The sequence below is a fragment of the Neopelma chrysocephalum genome, unplaced genomic scaffold (genome assembly GCF_003984885.1).
Source record: "Neopelma chrysocephalum unplaced genomic scaffold, ASM398488v2 Primary Assembly neopelma1_100, whole genome shotgun sequence".
Classification (NCBI taxonomy): domain Eukaryota; kingdom Metazoa; phylum Chordata; class Aves; order Passeriformes; family Pipridae; genus Neopelma; species Neopelma chrysocephalum.
In genome coordinates this window covers 3,126,052-3,136,408 of record NW_020897763.1, presented here as the reverse complement: position 1 = coordinate 3,136,408, position 10,357 = coordinate 3,126,052, and the positions used below count along the sequence as shown (strand labels likewise).

The following is a 10,357-nucleotide window of genomic DNA, read 5'->3' as shown; positions in this document are numbered from 1 at the left end:
GGGCTGCTGGTGGGCTGGCGTAGGAGAAGCCTGGAGCTCCTTCTGGTCTCACCACAGATTTCCGCTGGGGTTGGCGCTCCTGGGCTGCAGCATCAGCCCTGTGCTCGCAGACCAAGGCGCTGCTCCGTGGCTCGGTTTCCCTGGCACGGCATCGCTGCCTCCGAGCTCTGCGCGGCCCCAGCACTTCCTGGGCGTTTTGCTGGCCCTTTTCCAGCTGCGGTGCCACATCAGTCCCCCCACTCTTGCAGGATGAAGGCCGGGAGCTTCTTCCCTCTCAGCACTGCAAGTGAAAAACGAGGGGTTCTTGCAGTTATTGCAGCGCCCCGTCCCAGGCGTTTGGCTCTCGTGTTTCCCCACGTGTCCCACGTGTGGGGCGGGTGTCGCTGGGGGGTTTCCCGCTGTCGGGTGCTGGGGTGGCCCCGCTGGGGAGGGAAGTGCCACCGTCCCCTCCCGTGGCGGGCGCGCTCCGGCGGAGGAAGCGGATACTGCGGTGGGAGGAGGAGGAGGGAACGTCCTGTGGGTGCCACAGGTGCTGCCCCGGGGAGCCCTGAGCGGGGACCGTGCCTGGTTTTGGCACCCAGAGCCCCGGGGAAGGAGCAGGGAGGGGCGACACCGGCGTGGCTGGGGAAGGGGAGACATCTCCTGCTCCCACGCTGCCTTGTGCTGTCTCAGGGGGCCGTGAGTGGAGCTGGTGCCTGCAGGGGTCTGTCCGGGGTGTTTGGGCCTGGCCTGGTCCCCCCTGTGCCTTTGCCATGGGGCTGTTGGGCTGCAGGACCAGTTTCCGGCGCCGTGACCTTCGCTGCCCTCTCTGACCTCTGCGATCCTGCGCCTCCTCCCTTGGTGGCTGCCGGGGAAACCCTTGGTCCCGAGGGTGACAATCCTGCCTGGGGTGGCCCCTGTGCCCCTGGAGCCAGCCCTGCCCCTGCAGGTCATGTGGTTTGTCACGGTGAGTCACTGTGCTGGCTCCTGCCACCAGAGGAGGTGACAACACCCCGGTGTCACCTCTGGGTGCCCTCCTGGGGCGCCCGGCGTGGGAAGGGTTAAGGAGGGAAGGCTTCCCTTGCCAGGGGTGTTGCTGGGAACAGGCAGTGAGGAGAGGCTGCCATCTGCACATTGCGATTTGGTGAGTGTGCAGGGGAGGGGCCCTGCCCCGGCCCCTGGGGTGCTGGGGCCCCCCTGTTTCCCGGGGAGAGGTGGGGGCTCTGCTGCGGCACCAGGTGGGAGGTGGGGGGCCCTCAAAATCCCCCAGGAGTTGGTGTTGCCGTGGTCTGACCGTCTGCTCCACGTGTCCATGTCCCTCCACTGTGGGAACTGGACCTGACTCAGCCCCAGCGGGCACCAGGGTGGGGGTCATGCCCTCCCCGTGCCCTCCTCGTGCCCTCTCCGTGCCCCCCACACCTTTGAGAGCAGCGTGTCCAAGGGTTTCACCTGTTGGAACCCCGCAGGTGTGCTGGGCAGAGGTGCCAGAGCAGACCCCCCAGTGCAGGGATCCCCCCACGTCCCCTGGTGTGTCCCTCCCCGCTGCAGCCGGGGTCTCTTCCCCTCCCCAAACACCTCCCACTGATGACAGCACCTGACCTGTCTCTCCCAGTGATGCTCTCAGCAAATGCAGCCATTCCAGCAGCTTTTTGCCTTCCAGCCTTTTTCCCATGTGGGACTGTGGCTCCCAGCAGCCCACGGGTGGGTGCTGAGTGCTGGTGGGGTCCACGAGGTGGGAAGGTGAGCCAGGAGAGCTGTGCAGTTTCTCCTGGGACATATCCCAGAGAGCAGGCAGGGAAAGGTGCTTTAGGCCCGTTTTTCTGCTTTAATTGGCTGGTTTGGCTTTTGGAACCCACGTGTCCATCTGGAGGGTGGGTCTGTCCATGCTCTGTGCTCTGGGGCTCAGTGCAGCCTCTCTCACTCCACTGGGGATGCAGCTCAGCTTTTCAATTCCCAAAGAGAAAAATCTTAAACCCAAGCCAAGAAGGGTAATTTTGGGGGAGTTGAGGTTTTTTTTTTCTTTCCATCCCCACTTGGCAACATAAACAGCATCCCTGACAGCTTTACATTGAGTTTGCCATGGCAACCTACAGCAGCCAAGTGTTTCCAACACCCCGTTCCCAAAGTGGGAGAGGAGATGAACCTCAGTGGGTGCTGCTGAGGGGCAGTGTGTGGGGCTGGGGTGCTGGTGGCAGGGGGCAGGTCCTTGGGGAAGGTGATCCATGGTGATCCACGTGACCTGAGGTTTGCTCATGGACCTGATCCTGCTTGTCCAAGCCAGAGTTCGTGGCTCTGGGCAGGGGGATGTGGTGGCTGCTCTTGCTCTTCCTCAGCACGGTGCTTTCTGCCCTGGATGGTGGGAGATGTTCAGGCTGGAGGGGAGCTGAGCTGGGGCAGGGATTTCATCCTCCTTCGTGGATAAAGGAAAAAACCAGCTGAGCTTGGTCAGGGCTTGCTCCATCTCTGGTCATCTTCAGGGAGGACGGAGCAGTGCTGGGGTCTGCTCCGATGTGCTGAGCTGGGAGGATCCATGGCCTTGTCCAGGGACCCAGTGATGGCTCCTGCTGGCATGTGCCAGCTCCTGGTGCCATCGATGTCACAGCGAGGCCACTCTTGGCTTGGCCGAAGGCATCACGTGTGACACGTCCAGCTGATTCAATTATCCTTGTCCCTCTCTGAGCACTTTCCTCTTCCCCCGCTTAAAAGCCAGCGGGTCCCTTTCCCTGTGCCAGCAGGTCCCTTTCGCTGTGCCAGGGGCCGGGGTGGGCAGGGGGGATGCTCTGGTGCTGGCTCTGGCCGTGGCTGCTCTCCCTGCCAGGACGGAGGTGTCGTGCAGCCGTTTATTATTCCGGGCAGGTTCGCCTGCAGCACGGCATCGGCTCCGGCTCCGCCGCTCCTCGCCAGCCGCTCCCTCCTGCCCGGAGCTCGCGCCTCCCCCAGCCCACACCCCCGGCCCGTGGCTCCAGACAGTCCGTGTCCCTCATCCCAAACTCCACAGCAGCCCTTGTCCTGCCCAGGGATGTCGTCTGGGAGCTGACACAGCTCCGGGGGTGGTCCCGTGTTCGCACAGGGCGCTGGGGCTCCCGCTCCTTGTTTTCTTCCCAAGGAGGCCCTCGGGGAGCACTTGTTCCTCTCCAGTGCCTGGGGGCTCTGGAAGTGAATTATTGGAGTGAAGGGCAGCCTGCTGAACGCTGCTGGAGTCATTAGGAGCTCGTTAGGATGATGGCTCTTAGGGAAGCCTGAGTGCAGCTCTCTGGACCGATCCTTCCCAGTTTGGCCAAGGAACGCGGGAGCCTGTGCTGGACTGGTGGGATGGGGCAGAGACAGGCCAGGAATGGGTCTGTGACCCCAGATGGGCTGGAGGAGGGTGCTGAGAGCAGACACAGGAGTCTGTCCCCCACCACAGCCCCTCCTTTCCTGAGGGGCAGAGTCAGTCCCGGGGCTGGAGCCGTGGGTGGGACACGGGCTGGTGCTGATGGTGCCATGAGCTCCTCCAGGGGTAATTATGGACTAGGCCGTTACAGGATTAATTAACTGTCTTTCTCTTAACCTCTGAGCTCTCCTCAGACAACGTTGGTTGCTACGAAAGAGGAAAAAATTAGCGTGTTGGGGTGAGGGAATTATCTTTTTTTCTCTTAATCAGCAGGAGTCTGCTTAATTGGGCCTGCCACCTCCTGCTTCCCGCTGCTGGGAGCCAGCACGCCTTTAAATGATGGATGAGCTCAGCTCCACGAGGAGCTGGGGGGTAACCGGGCTGGGAATGGGCAGGGATGCTGGGGTGGGAATGCTGGAGTTGATCTCTGCTCTATGGGGCAGCAGCAATGCTCTGCCCCAAGGGTGCAGGTTTGGGTGTCCCGGGAGCCGCAGTGCTCCCCATCCCTGAGCTCCTTGTGCTCCCAATCCCTTCAGTGCCTGCAGCTGGGGGACAGGACCCTCCTGTGTGATGGCATTGCTGGTGTCCCTGGGGTTCAGTTGGTGCCTGTTCTGTCCTGATAATGCCCAGAGCTGCTCCCGGGGGCCAGGCAGGGAGGGGTTTGCTCTCTGGGCTCTGGTGTGACTGCAGTTGGGGTCCCGAGCTGTGGGGTGAGCTGGGACAGCCCCAGGGTGGTGTGGTGCCTGCCTGTGGGGTTTGTGAGGGCTGGTGCATCCCGTGTGTCCCTGGGAAGCAGGGATAGATGTCCTTCCACCTCCCTCCCGTTCTTGTCTGGCTCCTTGTCTTCCCTGTTCGCTTGCTCTGCCACCTCCTGACCCTGTCTCAGGCTGCTGCTGCTGCTGTAGTGGCCGTTCCTTTTGTTATTCATTTATATTGCTCTAGGAAAGACTTCATTTTCTCTGCATAAGAGCCTCCCTTGCAGGCTCTTTGCCTCTGGAGCGCCGGGAGCATCGCTGCTGGCATTGGAGCTTGGGTACAGAGCTGGAGGGCACCCTGGGTGACAAACAACACTTTTCCCCTCTGGCCTGTGCTGTTCTGTCTGCTCCCTCCATGTCCCTGTTTGTCCCTAACACCCATCCTCTCTGTCTGGAATGCCAGCGGGGGACCCCAGATCCCTGGGGAACGTGGGAGCCGCTGGATCCTGTGTCTGCCTGGCCACAGCGCTTGGTTCAGGCATTTTTGGGACTCCCCTGTCCTCTCTGGCAGGGCTGGGGGGTTGTAACCTGGCTGGCAGGTGCTGAGAGCCGAGGCCAAGAGCCACTCGCTGCCTTTGAGGGCTTCTCTGAAAGGGTCATTGGTGGAAAAGCCTCTGTTATAGAGGAACTCACAGATTTTAGTGGCTTCCCTGGTCCCTGTGGTGTCTCTCAGCTGGTTCCAAGCCTGCTGGGTGCAGCGAGCCCCTCTCCACGGGTGTGGGATGCTCCTTTACCTGCTGGCAGGGCGGAGGGCGGCTCTCTGACCCGCGCAGGAAGCAGCTGTTTTCCGCTGCCGAGGTGTATTTTTAACCCAGAGTGAATGGGACATTTTTCTGGGCCGGGCAGCTGGGTTTGAGTGAAGAACCACCTGGGCTCCCTTCCTGCCATCGGTTTTCCCCGCGGCGTGTCCGCGCCGAGCCTGCCAGCTCCCTCCCGGGCCAGCTCCCTCCCGGGCCAGCTCCTCACCCCCCGGGCTTTTGGGTCAAAATCATGCCGAAACCGCGTTACCCCTGGCAGGTGCCCAGCCCGGGGTGCCACACACTGGTCCTCGGGCCTCCTTCACGCCGGTGTTTCTGTTTCCCCCCATCCCCTTGTTTTCGCAGCTCCAGTTGCTGTGGTATCCAGGGAGCCCTCCTCCTTCTGCAGGAGATGCACGCTGGTCGTTGCTAAGGTCGCCTCCGCGGTAACATGCACATCCTGTTTACACCTCTATCCGGAGAAGTTGGGCTCGGTTAGAGGCACCTGCTCCCCCCCCCAGGGAAGGGGCCGCACGGAGCGTGGCCCCCCCCCCCTTCCCCGCCGGACCCTCGAGGGAGCCGCGCGCCGGCGTCACCGGCACCATGACGAACAACGTGGCCGACCACCACCCCGGGAACTCGGTGGCCGAAGGCAACCATGAGGGGGACTTCGGGTGCTCCATGGTGGAGCTCAGGAACCTCATGGAGCTGCGGAGCGCCGAGGCGGTGGCCCGGCTCAACGACACCTACGGCGGCGTGCAGAACGTCTGCAAGAGGCTCAAGACGTCGCCCGTCGAAGGTGAGTGGCCGCCCCGTTGGCCTTGCCAGGTGGGGTTGTCACCTCTGGGCTGGAGGGTGGTGGCTCCGAGGTGTGTCCCATGGCCAAGCTCAGCTGGCGCCGTCATGCCCGCTGTCCATCGCGGGAGACGCTCCCCGCGTCTCGTAAAATGGTCATTTGAGGCAGAAAAGGAGGGAGAAGAAAGAGAAGCATCGTGTCAGGGGGTTCCCCCGGGGCGTAGCCCAGAGCCCCATGTCCCCTGGGAGGATGGAGCGGAGGCAGGATGAGCTCAGGGCTATCAGAGGGGCACGGGGGGCTCACAGCCAGAGCCCGGTCGCTGCTCTGTGCCAGCCTTTCCCATTTAATAATTTACAGAGCCAGTGGCAGGGCTGGGGGGGGTGAGAGGGAGAGTGTAAAGGTTGGATGGTGCTGGGGAGGTGGCTGGAGCTGTTTAAAGCATCTCAGACGAGGGATGGGCAGCACATCCCCCAGGGGGATGGGGAGAGGCACCCAGGTCACCCCTGATCTGAGGGGATCGCGAGGGAAAAGCTGGTTGGTGCCTCTGGGCATCACAGTTTGGAGTGGTGGTGGCAGTGATGCCTGTGGGTGCCAGGTCACCTCTGGGAGGCTTTGTGGAAGGATATCAGGATGTCACCTCTCCTTCCCACGGGCTGGGCTGGCTTTTGGGGTCCCCCTTATCAGTGAGGCTGCTGGCACTGGGGAGCTGTGGGTGCCTTTGGGTGGTGATGGACCCCTTCCCTGGCATTAAAGGGGTACCAGGGTGAGAGACCCCCCGATTACAGCACCCAGGGTTTACCTGGAACCGGGAGCAGGATGTGGCCCCTTGGTGGCTGTGGGGTGGGGGACGTGGCTGTGCCTCAGCTCTGAAAACTTGTGGGTTATTCTTAGTGCCTAAAGGTGGGGATTAGTGTGTTTCCAGCTGTGAGTGGGACCGGGAAGGGGAGACAATATCGGGATGTCATTAGAGAAGGGGGGGGAGTCCCGGTGGAAATACCAAGTCCAGGTCACAAAACAATGTGTTTGGTCCTGCCAAAGTGGGAACACACTCCTTTGGACGCGGGAGGAGGGGGGGGGGGGAAGCAGACCCCAAAGGCTCTTTGTTGGGAGGGGAAGGGCTGCCCTTCCATCCTGGGTGTTGTCAGTGCTGGATCTCGTGCCCCCAGCACATCCCTCCCTCACCCTCTTGCTCTGCAGCTGAGCTTTGCTGCCTGTCCCAAACCCCGTCCTGTTGAGCCCAGAGAGCACAGAAAGGTTATTTCCAACAAGCTGGGATATTTGGGAAGAATGAAAGCCTGAGGCAGCTCTGTCTGATCCCATCAGAGGGGGCACACTGGGTGCATGTCCCAGCTCCCTGTGTGGATGTTTGTGCCCATCCTCGTGTTCATTATCCCTCTGCTCCTCACCCCACTGACACAGAGCTCTGGGCAGGGAGCGCAGGGCCATGTCCTCTCTCTGTGTGTCACCAGAGGAAGCTGCTGGCACAGCAGAGCCTGCCCGGGGTGTCCCCCCTGCCCCCCTGCCCCTCTGCATCCCTCAGCCTGTGCTGGGCAGTGTCTGGAGCGGTTTGATCCCACCTGGATCTGTGTGACTCCTGCCCCTCAGTGCCACTCTCCATGCTGCTGGCAGTGCCCACTCCAGCCTGGCACCGTCCCCGTGGGGCAGACGGTGACCGTGGTCCCCCCAGAGCCCGCCTGCACCTCGAGAGGCCCTTGGGTTGTTCATCCTCATAGGGTGGGACCCCCACACGTGGCTGTTTGTGCAGTGAGGGTCTCCCCAGTGTCAGGATGGGGATCTGCTGGGATCTGCTGGGTCTCTGGCTCTCCCCCCAAGAGCTGTCAGTGGACCCCAATCCCTCGGGGCTGCTCCCGGAGGGGCTTTGGGATGGAGTGGGGTGTCTCTCTGCCAGGCACTGGCTTTTCCACCTCCACATCCCCCTGTCCCCCAGCGGGGCGGTGGCTCAGTGAGTCACCCGTGGAGCATCCCGGGTGTCCCCTGGGTGCCCAGTGCCAGCACACAGTGCCCTGACTCACCCGCTGGCAGGAGCAGCTCCTGGGGCTGCCGCCTCCTTCCCGATCCAGGGTGAGCATCCTGCGTGGGGGCTCCTTGTGCCGAGGCTTTGCCACCCAGCAGCAGCTTTCCTGGGATAGTCAGGGACTGGTGACCACATGGGGGTTTGTTCTCTGCTGTCGCTTGTGGCCTCTACCCAAAATTCCCAACTCAACACCCAATAACTGGACCCTCAGGCCCCGCAGGGGGATTTGCTGATACCCCCAGAGCGGTGGCACATGCCCGTGGCTGCTGCTCTTTGCCACCTTCCCTGTGCCAGCACAGACATTGACCCCCAGGAGGGTGGGGGGGCAGCCCTGGGGTCACGCCCATGGGTGGAATGTGCTTTGGAGGAGCCAAAATCTGCCAAAGCTCCCGTGTGCTCGTGGAGGAGCACGTGCGTGCCCGTGGCACGGCCCTGGCTGCGCGGCAGTTTAGCCACATTTTCCAACCGTTCCGCCGGAGACGCTGGGCGGGAATTGAGGCCGGGAGATCCCAGGATCCTGCTGCCTCGTCAGGGCTGGGTGGGGACGCCGGGGCCGCTCTGCCAGCGCGTCCCCTCCCTGCAGCTGGGGTGGAGTCGCAGCGCAAAGGGGGGGTGCAGGGGGGGGTGTGGGAACGGGATTCGTGTCCTGCTGCTTCCTCCTGGTTGGAATGACACGGAGCTGGCAGGGAGGGTGTCCCCTGGGATGACACGGACTTGGCAGGGGGGTGTCCCCTGGAATGACACGGAGCTGGCGGGGAGGTGTCCCCTGAGTGCAAGGGTCCCCCCGGGGGGGGCATCGCTGCCAGGCTGCTCCAGGCACCGGGATGTGTCCGGGGCCACTTACGCCGCTTCCCGGTGCATCCCGGGAGCTGGCAGCAACCCCACGGGCCATCTTAAGGTGGAGGAGAAATGGGGGGCTCGGTTAAGGTGGTGCTGGGCGGGGGGGCTGCTCTCGCCTGGGACCCCATTGGCTCTTAGTGGCTGTACTGGGGGGCGGCCAGGGCACGTTGTGTCTCCCACCACTGGCTCGTGGCCTGGGTGGGAGGGCTCTGAAGGGGCTCAAGATCCCCTTTTGCTCCCCACTTCCTCCCCTTTTGCCCCCATCTGCTCCCCCCCTCTCCCAGGGGTTGCTCCCAGCCGTGGGGAGCAGCATCCCAGCTCGGGGCTGTCCTGCTCCTTCCCTCTCTCCCACCACCCCATTCCAGCAGGACCAGCCCGTGTCTCCTGCACCAGCTGCAGGCAGGACCAGCTTGGCCGTGGCCGTGGCGTGGCCGTGGGGCTGAGCTGAGCTCGGAGACGCTCCTGCTGTGCCCGCTCGCTCCCCGCAGCCGCCGCTCCTCGGAGCTGGCAGGACACGGGGATCAGGTGGCTCCGGCGGCTCCCGGTGCCAGATTTACGGCTAATTTGATGCAGCATGTAAACAAGCTGGCCAGTGCCAACTGGCATCGGCTGGCACTTGAGGCTGCAGCACTGGGAGGGTGGCTGGGTGTGCTCGCCCCGGCCCCCGTGGGTGACAGGGGCAAAGCCCTGCCTTGGCTCCCTGCTGCTGGCACCTCATGCCTCCCCCATGCTGGCACTGGGGCTGTGGGGCAGCCGTGGGGTTTGCCCTCATCCCTGTCTCTCCCCCTCCAGGCCTGTCCGGGAACCCGACCGACCTGGAGAAGAGGCGGCAGGTCTTCGGCCAGAACTTCATTCCTCCCAAAAAGGCCAAGACGTTCCTGCAGTTAGTGTGGGAGGCACTCCAGGACGTCACGCTGATCATCTTGGAAATCGCAGCCATAATCTCCTTGGGCCTGTCCTTCTACCACCCCCCGGGTGGGGACAATGAACGTGAGTGCCCCGGGGGTCCCTGTGGATTGGTGGGGGACTCCCGGGAGCCGCCGTGCCCAGCCCTGTGGGAGCAGGGATTTGGGACAGGTGATGCCTCTGGAAGGTCGTGCAGATGGAGCTACATCTGCTCACCCTTTTTAGGTGGTGGCATCTCCCCATCCTTGGGGTCTTTGGTGTGGGCCCCCCCAGGGACCTGCACTGATGTCTGGGCACCACGGGCTCAGAGCTGCTCCTTGCTGCTTCCCAAAAGATGCTCCAAATCCAATGGGTCGATCTGATCCAGTGGCTTCCCACATCCCACAGGGCTTCTTTTTTGCTTTGGGGAGGGAGGGACAAGGCCATCTGTCCCCTGGTATGTCCCCCTGCCCAGGGGGTGCTGTGACACCCCATGGGTGGCTGAGGACTGTGCTGGGCGGGTTTCTCCTCCTGGCCCTGGATCTCGGTGTTGTCGGAGGAGTCGAGCAGGCCCAGGGCTCTGGAGATGCAGGGAGATGTGAGACACAGGGAGATGTGACTCACTCGAGGGTCACGCAGCGCAGGGAGGGCTGGGTGCTGCTGCAGCTGGAAATAGAAGCCAGTTGTCCCAGCTCAGCCCAACTTCTGCCAAAAAGGAAAAGTGATAAAAGAGGAGGGGGGGGGAAATAAAAAAGCAAACCCAACAAAATTCCTCGAGGGATGTAAAAACCCTCTCCTGAGAGCAGGGGAAGCCCAGGCAGCTCAGGGAGGAGGAGGGAGGAGTAACTGTTTTCCAGGCTTGGCGTAACTCTAGGCGGGCGTTGGTTGTGCAATAAGTGTCTGGGTGTGCAAGTGAGTGTCTAGTTGTGCAAGTGAGTGTCTAGTTGTGCAAGTGAG

The 10,357-nt window shown here is 62.6% G+C and overlaps 1 protein-coding gene across 6 annotated transcripts in view; it reads left to right on the top strand.

Moving 5' to 3' along the window:
- The first annotated feature begins 5,210 nt into the window (after positions 1 to 5,210).
- The window catches only part of ATP2B4 (ATPase plasma membrane Ca2+ transporting 4), a 28,992-nt gene continuing 23,845 nt past the window's right edge, over positions 5,211 to 10,357 (top strand). For all 6 annotated transcript variants that reach the window (XM_027695144.1, XM_027695143.1, XM_027695147.1 and 3 more), the window contains exons 1-2: positions 5,211 to 5,643; positions 9,308 to 9,505. In XM_027695144.1, coding sequence (XP_027550945.1) covers positions 5,448 to 5,643; positions 9,308 to 9,505 — 394 coding nt within the window. In that variant the 5' untranslated portion in view covers positions 5,211 to 5,447. The remainder of the gene's footprint in view (positions 5,644 to 9,307; positions 9,506 to 10,357) is intronic.